At 40.4% G+C, this 16,759-nt stretch overlaps 1 protein-coding gene across 1 annotated transcript in view; it reads left to right on the top strand.

The window, feature by feature from the left end:
- The window catches only part of LOC115040381 (neuronal acetylcholine receptor subunit alpha-7-like), a 40,999-nt gene extending 26,045 nt beyond the window's left edge, over positions 1 to 14,954 (top strand). Inside the window, exons 5-10 of the mRNA XM_029497376.1 lie at positions 5,812 to 5,891; positions 6,469 to 6,636; positions 8,799 to 8,993; positions 11,440 to 11,526; positions 13,575 to 13,684; positions 14,361 to 14,954. Coding sequence (XP_029353236.1) covers positions 5,812 to 5,891; positions 6,469 to 6,636; positions 8,799 to 8,993; positions 11,440 to 11,526; positions 13,575 to 13,684; positions 14,361 to 14,954 — 1,234 coding nt within the window. The remainder of the gene's footprint in view (positions 1 to 5,811; positions 5,892 to 6,468; positions 6,637 to 8,798; positions 8,994 to 11,439; positions 11,527 to 13,574; positions 13,685 to 14,360) is intronic.
- Positions 14,955 to 16,759: the final 1,805 nt, after the last annotated feature.

Below are 16,759 nucleotides of genomic sequence, written 5' to 3'. Positions count from 1 at the left end.
GGATGGTGATGCCTGTTGTGCTGCTGCTTGACTGGATACTAAGAAATCTTTGCTAAGTGTTTCTGAGATTGATATTCACAATGTGATCTGGACCTCGGTTTCAAAAACATTTCAATGACCTCCCGAGTCTGCCAGCAAGCAACTTGATCGATTTCCAGAGTCCTTTTTTTAAAAAGTGTGGGGTTTTTTGTGTTTTTCTATGGTGCCAATTTTGCCCTCAAACACAAGCTGCTTTTAGATTCTTATTACATTTATAGACATCTATAGACATCTGCCTACAAAGTATAAATGGCATCTAAAACATTCACCCTCCACAAAAACACAAAGTTCCTCCGTGTACTGTAGTACACAGTTGAATAACTTGATCTTATTAGGGACAAAGACACACATGTCTGTGTACCTGTCAAGGTAGGTAGGTAGATAGATATCACATGCTCCTTTCAATGTGTTGCCAACTGTAAAAGAGGTTGTAACATTACTGGTCATTGTAACCTTTTTATTAGACGATATGTAAAAAGGAAGTATGTTGTTTTTAAATTCTTCACATGCCTCCTTAGAATTGTGCGCACTTTCTTCTTTACACACACACAAATCCAGAGAATCACAAACGAATCGATGCAAGCCAGAGCTCTAGTTTACTGATGATGTTTATTTTTCAGCTCTACCTTCAAGGTGATTTAGGGTTCTTAAATTTGCAGGTGGAGAGTCAGATTTCCAAGTTGTGAGCTCAAATTGTCTGTGTGGAGGGGTTGTGCGTTTGAATGGGAAAAAAAAGTGGGGAGAGCAGGAGGTTACAAAGGGAGAGAAAAGAGACTAACAGGGACGATCCACGGTGAGGATCAGTGAGCATGTTGAACCTGACATTCCTTATGCATGCAGCATACATCATTTAGTTATATTTTTACGAAGCCAAAAAAAAAAAACAAAGGAAGGAGACATAAAGTTATGAGATAAATTATGAGATAAGAACAATTTCCCACAACAATATTGTAAGCGAAAAGGCATACCCAGGCATCCTTTAGGTCCTGTTTGGTATTATCTAATCTGATCAGATGTAAACAGATCAACAGGCAAACAAAACACATCGAGTTCTTTTAGCAGTGTATCATGGTAAGGATATATGTCTTTATCCTGTTCCCTCCACACTTGGGCACCCCAAGTGCCCCTCTCCAATACACACCAACTCTTTAAGTACAGTTATTTATCACGTTGCATGTCACTGCTCTGCTGACAGCTCATTTTTGCCAGACATCCCCAATCACTGGCATATCAACTCTCTAAGCGTGAACTCCTCATCAACCTAGCCGTCACAGTATCAGAATCAATATTGCCTCTTTCTGCATCACAGCCAAGGTCAGAGGAAACTTGGATGTTAATTTCTGATAGCTTGGTGCATTTCACAGGCCAAGATGCAACCATCTCCCAGTTGTGCTGTTTTGCAAAATACAAAATATGAAACATTGCAGTCTCAGTATGGCAACTAGCTCCTGGTCCAGCCAATGGTTTCCCTCTGTGCAGGGAAAAACCTTTACATTGGATCAGACAGCATCAGCCCTTTGGGTCTTCAGTCAGCCCAAAGCGTTGTTTTGGCCTTCCATGGCTGCCTGAATCAAATCCAAGACTCTAATCCTTGGCTTCAGAATAACTCCTCTGGGTCTGAACCCATCTGCTAGAACTCAATCATACAGCCTTATGCTCCATCCCAAAAACTGCTTGTCATCTGGTTTTGCCGTCCTACACACAAGTCAGTCTGAGTCCAGATTGTTGTAGTCTGTTCCTTGATGGTGAAACAAGCTGCCCAGTGCTATCAGAGCAGGGGCATCCTTCACTTTTGTTAAGCATGTCTTCAAGAGCGCCTCCTCTCATACACAGAGCCGCACTCGACAACTTTTGTGAAAGCCCTGGTATGCTGACCTCCGACGGTGGAAACTGGCTCTAAGGGCATTCCTGTCATCTCCCAGGTGGTTGAACAGCTACAGGGAGTGCAGGAAGTGGGAAGAGGCCAAAGGTGACAAGCCTGAGTGTGAGTGTTGCCATGCCAGAGCTTTCTCTGTGTAACAAGAGGGATGATCTCTGTGACAGCATCCTTCGGAGAGAAAGGTGCTTATTGCTGTTTATGGCTGTGCAGCGAACAACAGATCAAATTACCTTCTCGGAGTCTCTGGGTAGGTCCAAGATCACCGTGCCTGGAAACATCATAATGTTGCGTGCACAATAACACCGGAGGATCACTGCCGGTGTGCGTGCTTGGATTTGCAGAGAAGTGCAGTTTCGACTCTAACAGATGTAGGGTCTTCTATGTAGGTCAGTCTTAGGTCTCATTTGAACCCAACAGGAAGACAGCTGTATGTTCTGTCTGAGCTCATTTCAGCCCGGCGATAGATGAATAATAAACGAACCATTTGTCTGTACCAGGCATAATTTTGAATATTTCACCATTTACTTTGGAAGCCAGCACACAACAGGGCTTGTTCTCCTGCTTTCTTTGTGTTCCTGTGTGAATAATGTAAACCATCTACTTGTTCAGCTGTTTGCTTCACATGTAGAAATGGCTTTTTTTGTGGATCTACTTTATATGGTGCTCCCTTTCCTGGCTCTAAAGGCTTCTCTTGATGCTGATGTAGTAACAGCAATGATTTTACAGGAATTAAGCGTGAATGTCGGTGAAGCCATGAGCCAGAGGACGTTAAAGTAGTATATTCAAGATGGACGTATTCTAGCAGGGCTCTACATGAGTAGAAAGTGAGTTACTCGAAAAAAACTTTTTGAGGCCTTTGCGGCTTTCTTTTGGAGCACACTTAAAAAAATATACCCATATTGTTTACGTATTAATGGAGTTATCTAGGCAGGTAAGGCACTTGTACCTCTGCTTAGCTCCTGGTCTTTCTCCTTCCTACAGTGATAGCATCCTTCACAGTACGTATTGGTGTGCATGCAATTTTCTTTCAAATTTGGTTTCCATTTAATGAAAATTAACTTAAAGGTTAAACTCTTGAGGAGTCCCATTGCAGGCAAGAAGACTCTTTTAGGATTCAAAGCCTTCATCGTACCCTTATCTTTTCCACATGATAACTGACCTTTGGGAAGCATGTTCTACTTAGTGATCTGATTAAGATGTGGTTAAGGCTACATATGAAGGAAATTCTTGAGATGTTCATGTGAATGTTCTATTCATTGTTTAGCCATCGTATAAGCCTCTTGAAAAACCAATTACTTAGCCAGCCCTTGTCCAGGCATTGACTGACCTTTAATTTAAAAGAATCCCTCCCATGTTGACCGTGTCCTTCATTTGGCTTTTAGTATATCTGTTTTTTAAACATTGGAAATTAAACTGTTTATTTCAAATACCAACACCAGCCTATTAATGTATGCATAAGCTAAATGTATTCCAAATACCAGTATTTGAATTAATGCTAATTTAGTTAGTTTATTCTCTGCAAGAGAAGTGCAGCTGTCTCAAAGTATTCTCACGGCCTTTTTGTATTCCACCATCTGCTCAGTGAAAGGCGCTGGTGTAATTTACAGGCACGGGGAAGGGACCTGAAAGCACGACTCTGAGACACAGGGATCAGTTCAACAGGCTTTAGTCTGGGTTCAGTGTACGAGTAGTCAGTCCACACGGCAGAAGCAAGAAGGGAAGAGGCAAAAGACGAGACCAAATTATCTAAACAGGGTTGAAAACAAGGGAACACAAGAGACGACAAGGAGTGCTGGAACATGAGACAGGCTATAAGGATGTGGCAAAGAACAGAAGGGTGAAGTGAGGTCTAAACAGACGGGGGAGGTGATTAGACAGAGGTGAGGCACATTAGGGTGATCCCAGGAGGTGGAAACACACCGGACCAGGAAGTAAGGTGACCTGAATCAAGACAGAATGTGAGTATGAATATAAAACAGGAAGTGGCACACAGACACACACAGAGGACAGGGCAAGTCATGACAGTTAGATTCAGATGTATAGACAATTTTCATGTAACAGCTATAAGTCTGCATTGGGTAAAGTGCTTTCCTTTTATATATATAAAGCCGCTATAAATAAATATATAGAGCCTCCTGTCATAGTGCACTTTGCTAAAATTTATGTTCTATTTTGTCTAACAAAAAGGAAGAGTTTTAGCATACCCCTGATATTCTCCTTCCACTTCCTGTGTTGTGTCTAAAATGTGAGGAATGCGCCAGTTGACAGAAACATATGATGGTGTGTGTGAGAGACTGTCTGCTGCTGGGTGAGCACTCATTCATAGTCAGAAATGAGGTGCATCCATTCTACATTGCACCTCACTCAGCGGCTTTATAGCCGTCATTTCATTCTGGAAGATATGAACAAATACCATTATATTTCTGAATAAATGAATAAATGCTGTTTTGTTATCACATGAAGCCTTTTACTGCTTCATTAGGCCTTTCAAGAAAGTATAATTCAGTTCAGCATATTTGTTTGTCCATTCATCAGCTCCTCTGCCTGTTCCATTATTCAGCATATTATCATAACAGAGCTCAGTCTGTCTGTGAGGCAAACTGGCATCAGCCAAATGCTGATTTCAATTTTCTGACATGCTCACAGTGACAGTCCTAAAATCCTTATGATTAGCATTTAAAATCTCACTTCGTTAAATTAGCATGCTGACATTTGATAGTTAGCTTTAAAAAACTGCTTTTTCTCCCAGAATCCCAGAATCCAAAAATGTCTGATCAATTCAATTATTGTTGAGATATTTCAATTAGAAATAAAGTGGTGACATTACAGCTATGCTGCCTGCTGGGCAAAGAAGGACTTTCAGAATTTCACTTAACTCTATTGAAGTAAGTTCAAGCACAGAATTAACTATTTTTATTATTATTCTTTTTAGTTTCCACATATTCAAAGATGAGGACAAACTCTGCTAACTCCTAAACACATTGTGCTATTTCAACTATTTGGGACAAAAGGTGTGAATGACCATTACTGGTCAGTTGATTTTGTTGACAATTTATTATAAAATTCCCTTCCAGTGGAGACACATTGGATATGTTTGCGTTGCTGTATGGTGTGTTCACACCAGCTGTGGTTCTGTCCCTCTACATAGTTTGCATGATAATTGCAACTTGAACTAATTTAAATTAGCAGTGAAATAAAAAAACAAAACGAAACAAAGAGCCGCCACACAGTCTGCGATGCACCCAATGTCTTCTTGGCCTTAGGTTTCTCTGAAAATCAAGGTCACTGCAACTTTGAGGTCTGTATGGCCTCAGTAGGAAGATTTTGTCAGTTAACTGAATGTAGATCTGTGAGTTTTGGAAAACCTTTGTTCTAGGTATTCAACAAGGATGAAATGTTTAACATTAGTGTGTCACTCTTAAGTTCATCTATGACTGTCTTCATAGGACAATTACACTTGTGGTAAACGCTGCTCTTGGTTTGGCTAAGCCTTTTTGGTTTTGGTCCCTGGTAGAGAGATAGAAAAGTAAAAAATTTTCCAGGAGTTATTTTTGTCCTTGTGGATGTGTTTTATGAGGCTTTTACTTTGGTGTCTTTGTGTATTTAAAGCTCTTCTGTTTGAAGGACATCTTGATGGCCAGACAGCCATATTTGTTTATGACAATCAGTGAAATTAAACACCGTCTGGCTGGATCCACACTAATCCCCCTCATATCTCCATGTCACCTCCATTCCCACCTGCTGTCTTCTGCCTGTGTTTCATTTTGTATCTGTTTTTGTCTTTGTACTTTTGTGATCACTTCTGGGTTTTCCTCGTTTTCTTATGGCTATATGTCTTATTTTTTGGAACTTGACCATTCAAATTCTACTTAAACACTGCTCTCTGCCAACAGTGCTGACGAGAGGTTTGATGCCACGTTCCATACAAATGTGCTGGTCAATGCTTCAGGATCGTGCCAGTACATCCCACCAGGTGACACGTTCAAGACTTTCCCCATATTTATTCAGATGTTACAAATGTCAATGTGTTCACAAACGCCGTTAGCACTGTCGTTATCAACATCACATTATTTGGGCATTTATCTTATATGTCATTTCAGTTTAATCAGTGTTTCAGTTATATTTTAACGTGGCTCTTGATGATGTGATCGATGTTTTGCTTGTAGCAAACAAAGCCTTTACACTTGTAGAATATAAATGATGGCCAGAGGGTTTCTGTAGCACCGCAATGCTTATTGATGATGTGACACAACTGGTTTGTTGCACATTTAAAGAGCAATTAGTGCCCGTGAATTGCTTTGTTTCAGGTTCAAATGCCATTTGATTTGATTTAATTTCATTAGACTAGATTAGATTTTTAGTTGTTTAATAGTTAATTTGGCAACAGTAGTTTTTGATAAATAGTTTAAACTTATGTTTGGAAATCTGGAAATTTGAATTGCAGAAGCTAATTTTGATTAAAAAAAGTTAGCAAAGTAACAACTCACAGCACATCAAAATAGTTTAAGCAGTTAGTTCTAAAACAAACTTTCTCCAACACGTCTCACCAGGCATCTTGAAAAGTACCTGCTACATCGATGTGCGATGGTTTCCCTTCGACGTGCAGAAGTGTGACCTGAAATTTGGCTCCTGGACTCACGATGGGTGGCTGCTGGACCTCCAGATGATGGACGTTGACATCTCTACCTACATACCCAATGGAGAGTGGGACCTTGTTGGTAAGAAGAATAAGAAGTGCAGTCAAATGTGTAGCACAAAAAAAAAAAAAAACACAAGAAAATAAATCAGCGACAAGGCCATCTGATTAGTGGACAAAATACTGATTTACACTGATTTTCACAGAAATGGATTCAGTGGAAGTTGTTCATTTAGAAGAAATAACCTGGTAAGTGAAGTGGGCAAAAAAATTGAAAATGCATGTCACTGAAGACCAGAATTACAGTTGTGGTCATCTCCTCACCAGCCACATTGCAGGAAATACAGCTTGCCAAAGAATTTTTTGGTAGAACAATATCATGTTGTGCTGAAGATGATCATTGCCCATTTGAATATAAAATGTCATCACTTCATAATTTTATCCCATTATGACATAATGAGCTTATGATTTTGTGATGGCAGAACCCAAGGTCACAGCTAGCTTGACTTTTGACAGCCATATTTTAATCACTTTATCCAAGTGGATCTGAGTCAAGGCAGCGTTTGTACCACATACTGTAGAATGAAATCCTCTTTTGCTCACCAAAATCTAAGAAGTTACTCTTTTAGTCCAACTGGATAGTTATGTGGACTCTGAAGGGATTCCCTTGTGGAATTCCCAAGATTTTGTGTTCTAGGGGCCTAAACTGTGATGTGTTAAGGCAGTGTGACTTTCATCCTTTGGCCATCAGAATCTAATTTGTTTATCCTTTGGTCAAAATGAATATACATGTTCAGGAGAATGTAACAGACAGACAAAGCCTCATCAAGGTTCCATTTTTGTTATTTTGAATTGCTATTCAAGCTTTGTATCATGCAACTGTTGTTTGGAGTCACTAAAATCTGAGGGAATCATAATCAGAGATTCATGAGAACCAGCAGCTCAGTTTATTATTTGTTACTTCACTTAGCTTCTCAAGCTGTCTGAGCAACCTCTCAGTCTATCTGTCTCCCCTAAAGAAACAGACAAAGAGAGATTGACAGTAAATATACTGACTCCTCTCCGTTTCTTCTTTTGTCTTCAATTATTTCTCATTGAACCTAATTTGTGTGTTAATCCGAGGCCAATGCAAGATTTCATAATCACGCATACAAATATAAATACACACAAAGTCAGTGGACCCAGCTGGCTGGCTGGCTGGCTGGCTGGGGGAGGCCATGGGTGTGTGTGGTGACAGCTGGTCCAGGGATGGTTCACTTATTTCAGGCAAAGGTAGGCGGCAAGCTGGCCAAGAACACACACTGTCCTTTTGCTTCGATCAGAGCATACCCATGCCCATGCCAGTGAATAGGCACACACACCTCCAGTGACACACTCACAAAGAGAGAGGATGTGGTACAGTAGATGCATCTGCAGGTCTGCCATCTATTAAATGAACAGATGTCTAACAAAAGCTACTTCTCTTCAGCATTCAGGTGACACAGTTTGAACTAAATTAAAATGAGTTGAATTTCCAATACAAATGAACACAGCAAACATACAACCACCTATTCTGGGGTAAAATCTGGTTTGTGACATATTATTGTGTATTTTCAATATGCTGCTTAAACATCTAGGCTTCCTGTGCAGCTGTGAAATGCTGCTTAGATCACAATCACATGCAGGGCACTTGGCTTTCAATCATACACAAGGTGCAGCAGATCTGAGTAGATTACTTGGCCCTGAAGTGCATTTTCTGTTTTTCAGTGACAAGCTGCTTCAAACATGCTTAGCAAGAAAATGTGTTTTTGGTGAAACCCCGATCCTCCCTGAAACCACACAACTCACAATACAATATTTGTTCTCAGTATAAGTCTGGAATACTGCAAATTATAGATTAACAAAAATATTTATGTGTAATTTTATAGAAACTGGTGGCGTATTCATAGCCTCATGTCCTGGGGTTATAGACGATATGATTTATTTTCCTTTCTTTTGATCACTAACCCCCTATTTCAACTGCATTAAAACGCTGTCGCTGAAGATTTTATTGGTAATTACAAAAGTTGAGCCAAGTGTCCTCGACAACAGTAAAAAGAAAAAAAAAAAAGACAACAAAATTTATAACAGGAGCTACAGCTGTGTTTTAATGGCTTCTTTTACAATGTCTTTGAAAAACTGAACCAGGAAACTGAGCATTTATTTCATAACGCTGAGCTTTTGACCTTTAATTGACATCTTCCCACCTCTTCATCTATCCCCAAGGTGTGCCAGCAAAGCGTAATGAGCTGTACTACGACTGCTGTAAAGAGCCCTACCCTGATGTGACGTTCACAGTCACCATGCGCCGCAGGACACTTTACTACGGCCTCAACCTGCTCATCCCCTGTGTGCTCATCTCTGGTCTTGCACTGCTGGTCTTCCTGCTCCCTGCTGACTCCGGAGAGAAGATCTCACTGGGTACACAGTAGACCACACACATCAGTACATCGAAATCACACATACACATTCTGCCACACTAACAAAAAGGGGACAGTGATTCATGATGATAATCATTCGTGCAGACGAATACATCACTCTCCCCCTCTGTGATCTGAGCACACCAGAACACAGCACAATTGTTAAATGTGTCATTGCTCTATGCTAATGCTGACATTATGGCTGTAAATTAGCATTTGTGTTGGTTTCTATTCATTAGCAGGTGAATAAAGCCTTCATTACAAACAACACAACAGATTATCACCTGGACCTGAAAATTGTGTCTAAATGTCATTTAAGGCGACAGGGCCAGAATACATGTATCAGCAGAGGTGGACAGAGTACACAACTTCACTATTTGAGTAAAAGTACAGATACTCTGTCAAATATTACTCCAATACAATACAATACAATAAAATACAGGAAAGGAAAGTAGCTTTCTTGTCATGATACAATACACCGATGTGATTCTGCTACATGTTAATGGCTCAAAAATACCTCCAGTTAAAGAGGCTCTACAAGAGCCGGTCTGTGGAGGGATCCGGTCTAGTCTCTGGAGCAGTTTGGTCCAGATTCTCATCTGTACAAAATATATTTAATATGGACCAGTAAACACAGTCTCAAACTCCTCCGGGGGTCCTGGGGGTCCAGTCCGTGGATGTCTGCGGGGGTCTGGTCTCTGCTGGTTGTGCTGCGTGTTACTTCGTGTTTCTGTCTCTACTATTCACACTGATTAATAGACTGTCCTGTGTGCTCCATGTCTCGTTCCTCCTCTGCCTCCTTTTATGAATCGTTTGTCATAGATTCAGGATGACGGCAAAAATGGAGGTGAGAACTAGCGAGTTAGAGTCCGGCTCCGCACTTTAGCTAGCTCAGCTAATGCTAGTGTAGCTAGCTATAAAGCTAAGTCTCGTTTCATCTTAGCTTGACTCGTTGCCGCTGGTAACCATGGTAACTAGTAGTCCGGGCTAAGAGGAGAGGCGGAGTAGTTGGACACATGGACCGGATTTATTCAGCTATTTTCAACATCACAACACAGGACTTTTATGAGTTTCATCACACTGACTATAGAGCTTACAGCGGCTACAGCTGCCGGTACTTCTCACACCGTTCACCGGAGACAACACAACACGGCTACCTGCTGACTACGTCACACATTACCCACAAGGCCACCTGCTTAAAGGGGAATGCTTAGGTCACACTGCGCAGCCGCCATTGGACAAGTGAAGGAGAGACTCAGGACAGAAGACCCGGAGTCGGATCCCCTAAAGTGGAGTTGTGTGGATATTAACCAGCTGTGCTCCAAGTATCAACATACATTTCTATATAGTTCCCCATTGCTGAGCCTGTTTTGTGTTTGTAAACCTTTCATCATCTAATCTCTACAAAAACAAGCTGTGTGTCTGTCATGTTGTAAGTAAAGCACATTGCAGTGTAAAGCTGAGGCAGCATGTTTCTATGTCTTATTGTTTATCTGTGGTGTGAGTGATGCATGTTAGTGAATTTCCCTCCCTGTTTGCCCACCGAGCCTTCACTAAGCCCCGCCCCCCTTGGTTACTGTTGCTATACCAGGCTGTTCTCTGTTGTCTGAAGTTTGGTAGGAAAATGTCCAGTCAGCATCAGTCCGGTGATCAGAGAGAAAGGACAATGAGAAAAGAAAGGGAAATTTAAAAAGTAAAAAAATATTTAAAAAGGAGGTAACGGTGAAGCTGAGATGAGAAACGTAGAGCAAGGTAAGAAACAGCGCAGTTAGCTTAGTAAGCTAACTGTCCAGCTCTGATGCTAACGTCCATTAGCCTATCTTGTATTAAAGACCGACACAAAACTTTATCTTTGACAGAAACAGCTGAGTTTGGTATCTCCATCAGAAAGGAAGAGACAGAGAGGAGAGGGCTCTTCTCTGTCTCCATCCAAACTCTGGATACAAGCTGATGTGTGTTCAGGTAATAATATGGCCACAATGCATAATGAAGAATGAGCCGATGTTCTGGAGAAATAATCCAGGTAGGATGAGGATTATACATCGTGGACATATTTTTACCTGAAACACACAAAGAGGTGTGCCTGTTACAAAAACAACGTAATGTTAGACTAGAGCAAAAGTAGTGAGTAACGAGAGCATCAATAGAAATGTAGTGGAGTAAAAAAGTACAATATTTGTCTTTCAAATACAGTGAAGTGAAAGTAAAAGTATCCCCCAAAATAATATTCAAGTAAAGTACTTACTGTCCACCCCTGTGTATAACTGTGACTTTTCACTTGAGGGAAGTTGAAAATTGAACAGAACTGAAATAAATCACAGCTGTTTTCACCTATTTTGGAACGACCGCCTGCCTTTCTTGTAGAGAAAGTAGACTATGATGAAAGATATTTTCACATTTTTGTGTTGCTGCTCATCTCTGTCTACTGTCTTTTTATATTTCTCCAGGCATCACAGTGCTGCTGTCTCTAACTGTGTTCATGTTACTGGTAGCTGAGATCATGCCAGCCACTTCAGACTCTGTTCCTCTGATCGGTAAGACACATTCCAGCACTAATTGCTGCTCTTTTTAAATTATACTTTGACATTGAAAGGGATGGACAATAATATAAAAAATGCAACATAAAGTATTATTACCTGTGAAATGTATCCATAATGATGTGTAAAGCACATCAAAACCACACAGGAGTAGTTAAACACAAGTCCAAATCTTTTCTTTTTTTATCCAGGATTGGGTGAGAGATGCTACATTAGCAGAGCGGAAAAGTCGGTTGTCAAACCTCTAAAGCTGATGAATTCTTTTCTGTTTATTTAAAGATTAAGCAAATAACACAGAGAATGTTTATTAGGAAGTTAGAGGGTTTCTTTGTCTTTTACTTGGGATAGAGGCAGTGGCTGCATCTTTGCTCATCATATAGGTAAATTCACACTGAACCAAAATGTTATTTTTACTTGAATTTCAGATTCTTTCCTTACAATTTTGAAAGTCTAGAGGAGCCATATCATTCCATTAACATCCCATTCATGTGTCCTGGGGGCTGACAGTAAGTCAGCTGTCTCCGTCAGCAGAACATACTCTAATCTGGCTTATCTGGGGATGGACAGACAATTATGAAACAAATTGTCAGAATCTTTCTATTTAATTTGTTTAGGATTTTCCGTTTTCTTTGAGAAACGTATTGGGTTTTCATGAGGTTTATCGGATATCCCGGTTATGTTTTGTGCCTTTTAAATTGCTTATCCAAGTTTTATATACACGAGGCCTCTAATATGCAGCAAGTTCAACACAAAAAGATACTTTCATTGGACTAAACACTGACATCCAAATAACTTGTTCTAGGAAGCCAGTTATCAACTAGTTTTGTTTGCTTTGATTTTTTTCTGTGCAAATCCAAATGCATTCATGCGTTGAGTTTTAATCATAGGTTACATCTTCACAAAGACTTGTCTCACTAAACTCTTTTGTTTCCCTTGAGATCCTGTAGAAATAATGATTACGTTTTTCCAGTGACCTGAATGGTTGGTAACAGGTTATGACTGAACCCCCCCAGTATCTGTATCTGTAAACCTTCCAGATAGAGATAGAGCTAAAGTTATCTCAAAAACCTAATATCCTGCTTCTGGATAAGACCTTGATATGAGTATACCAGTTAGTATACTCCTATCAGAGTCGGACCACTCTGATAGAAGCACAGATACAGAGGCAGGTTAAAACCTAATCCAGGTCTCTGAACCATGAACTCTGTTACTGGCATGGTTAGACTAAGGGAACAGCTCCCGACCTGGAACTGCTGTAAATCAGTATAAGAATGGATGTTTGTTCCTGAAAAAATAACTAATCCCTAAAGTGGTCCATCAAAATTAGATGATACAGATCTGAGGAAATGGCTGATTGATGAAAAGAATCAACTACCCAGCAGGAAGTTGGCCATTACTTGTTGTCATTTCAAAAGAACATCTATTCATTTCAGGGTATCTTAAGAAAAAATTCTTGGGGGGAGTTTACTGGATGGAAATTTGATAAGACCATACTAATACAGACAAGAAGACACAAGGCAGTGAGATGATGGTGATGAGATGTGGCGGAGGCTGCGTACAGAGATGCTGCTCAGGGTCATTTGGCAGCGCAGCGACATAAAACAAAGCCATTAGCAAACTTGCCTCTATTGGTGTGGATGTATTAACATGTCCATCTACAGGGTGGAACAGAATAAATCTACTGAAGAAAATAAAATGCTCCTCTGCACAGCATTCGCTCTTTCACACAGCTATTAAGACTTTGACAGTGACAGGTATAGGAGGTAATTCGATTGGTCCACCCCCCGTGAGGTTGCCAATATCAGAGCATATCTTAGGAAGAAAAACGAGGGGGTTATACATGTTCATATCTGTCTGACTTGCAGTGCCTTCAAGCTTGTGTGTGTGTGTGTGTGTTTTAAGAAACGAAATGTGAGTCATCCTCAAAGCTACCCCTGTGGTGTTTTGACCTTAGGCATGTTAACAGGGATAAACTTCCCACTGACTTTTTATTGCTCTCTTTCCCAAGTGACATGTCTGCGTCATGCTTGTGCTCTTCTCTTCAGCTCAGTACTTTGCTAGCACGATGATGATTGTAGGGTTGTCTGTGGTGGTGACAGTCCTGGTGCTACAGTTCCATCACCATGATCCCCAAGGAGGGAAGATGCCTAAATGGGTATGTTAATCATTTTAATTTATTATCTGGTAGGAATACAAAACCTCAAACAGGGAATAAGAAGTTCATTTACACATATTGGTGCAGTCAATTACAGTTAAGAGACTTACTTAACTAAGGCTCCTTTCTTGAAGCTATCAGGTAAAAATCTATTCAGAGGTTGACAAAGATATCAACATGAAGGGCAAAAGTAGCATTGTACTGTTATATTGTGGCAGATGTGCAATTACATACTGTGTATATATATATATATATATATATATATATATATATATATATATATATTTTTTTTTTTTTTTTTTTTTTTTTTTTTTTCAAGGTTTTGCTTCAAGGTTGACAAAGCTTTTGATTAAATGTGGGCTTTCCAAAAATTAGGACACAGAAGCATTTCATCAAAAGCAGGATTATCTTTGGAGAGAAAATCTCACATTATTTTTTAAAGCTTATGGCACAATGTGCATCATCACCTTGTCACAGTTCACCTTGATAAATGTTGCATTTGCAGAAATAAGATTACAGAGTAAAGTTGTAATTTATACTTGTTCTCAAATTCTTCCTGATGCCACAGTTTCTCTTTTCCATTTTACCATTCTTTTCTTCATCTGTACTCAAAAACAACCTCCCTTTCTTGCCTCTCTCCTCCCTACTCCCTACCTGCTCTCGTTTCTTTATCCAGGTTCGAGTCATCCTTCTCAACTGGTGTGCTTGGTTCCTCCGCATGAAGAAGCCTGGAGAGGAGAGCAAAACAGCTGTAAGTTCCAGGAGCCCCCCGAACTACAAGTATGCCCACCCTCCTCCTCACCACACCAGCACCAGCAGCATCCAAATGAGCACCATACCAGGCCAGGCATCCACCCAATCGACCACGACCAACGGGAACATGAACCTGTACTTTGGCTACCACTCAATGTGCACAGAGAACCCCGCCTTTCCCACGAGCACCGACTCAACTGTGCTGGCGTGTGGTGGTGGAGGTGGAGGCCACCCAAACAGCTCATCCCCACATGACATCCACTCAGAGCAAACCCGGACTTTGCTGCTGGAGAAGGTCCCGGAAATTTCCCAGATCCTGGAGGAAGTGCAGTACATTGCGAGGCGCTTCCGAGAGCAGGACGAGGAAGAGGCCATCTGCAGCGAGTGGAAGTTTGCAGCGGCGGTCGTGGATCGGTTATGCCTGGTGGCCTTTTCCCTCTTCTCCATCATCTGCACCTTCACCATTCTCATGTCAGCTCCCAATTTTATTGAGGCTGTGTCCAAAGACTTCACATAAGGATGATCTCTTCCTACTCTTGAGAGGAGAGACGTGAGGAAAGGCTAATACAAATCCTGACACAATTCGAACATACACATTACAGTACTTCATAACCAAACCTCCCCACTCCCTGTCTTTGTCAGTAATACCTGGGTGTACTGGAGTGATGTCTTTTTAACCATTTCAAGGAGTCTCTCTTAGTGAACACCTTATATAGATTCCATGTAGGAGTTCGAGGGCACATGCAGTAGTTGATTATGTAGAAACTCACATGAAGGCACTTTGCATCTGCTGAACCATATAATGTACCTCCCCTCACTTGGGCTTTGTGTCCCATCAAATACACTTCTTTCCCTTCCTTTGACTGCCTCCTAATGTGATGCTTTTCATCCTTTAGAAACATCTCAGTGTCTTTGGCTGTTAAACACAGCTCAGTCAACAGAGTAATCACAGTTGTAGGAATCAAATTTTCAGGCCTGTATTTTAGAAATAATAGCACTGTTTTTTGTATTTTGTAAATATATCCGCATTGTGCTTTCTAACTGACCGGATAGTGATGATAGGATGATGTCTTTTCTATTAAGTGACTTTACTGAGAGCTGCCAACATGTTCAGCCACAGCACTTGCACATCTCGCTTCTCTTCTAACGACACAAAATTACCAGATTCAGATGACTTCATTTATCCAACAGCCCATAACCCAAATAAAACCAACTACTTTCACATGTCAGTGGCTGGAAGCAGTTTAGTTTTCTTGCTTTAAAAAAAAAAAAAAGCAACTAACTTTTCTCTCTTTCAATTTTGTTCCTTTCTGATTATTCCTTCGGTTCACCCTTTTTTTCTTCCCTTTCAAACAGTCCCTCTTACTTCCTTCATGCACAGCACTGTATAAAGATGGGAGGTTTTACTATGAGCAGTAAAAGTCATAATTAACTGCTCCATGTGAGACATTTACAGTTGATTTATTAGACCAAGAGATGATTTCAAAAGGGAACTTCTAACTGCTCTTTGTGTCCATCCTTTGTGCTAAACTGTATGTAGCGTGCTTAGCCCACAATACTCTGCAGCATTCACATTAGCTCACAACGCACATATCTATTGCGTGTAATATTAGCGTCTATCTGATGTATGTGCTAGTTTCGTAATGCGTGGCTGTATTCAGAGGAGGATGAGAACTATGACTGAACGAGCATATTCCTTCTGATAGGACATCACTCTAATAGAGATGCATTTGGACTAATCTTTTGTTGTGCTGAGTGCTTTGTGATTTTACTCCCTAATACGCAACAAAAAGGCGAACACTTTCTTCTCTAATCTCCAGTAACATGGAACAAAAATTACTGGATGATGCAGCAGATTTGTGTTAATACATGTTTCTCACCACTCGAGTGTCCACTGTGATCTTAAGCGCTAAAAAGATGTGTTAATTCCCACTTTTACACAAGCACTGAACTCACAGACTTGACTTGAAGCGATCACAAGGATCAAAACAGATAAAGGCAACTTGAATTTAAAAGCTAATTGATGGGCTGAGTACAGACTAATAGCTGCCACCCAATGACTATTTACTGTATTAGGAGGCTAAACTGTAAAGTGCATAAATGTCATGTCCACATCCAAAGAAATGGCATCAATGATGCCTATGGTAATTTATTTTTGACCATTTCTGATCGAAATTCAATTAGCTCTACAACCCTAACATACAATTTTGTTTTCCCAATTAGTTCATTATTTTGGTCTGTTCTTCATTGCACAGTGTTTTTATATTTTAAGTTTTAAAGGGTTACTGTAGGTGAAAACAGAAAGATAAGCATCTGTGATTT

The sequence above is a fragment of the Echeneis naucrates genome, chromosome 1 (assembly GCF_900963305.1).
Source record: "Echeneis naucrates chromosome 1, fEcheNa1.1, whole genome shotgun sequence".
NCBI lineage: Eukaryota > Metazoa > Chordata > Actinopteri > Carangiformes > Echeneidae > Echeneis > Echeneis naucrates.
This window is presented reverse-complemented; position numbering and strand designations above follow the sequence as displayed.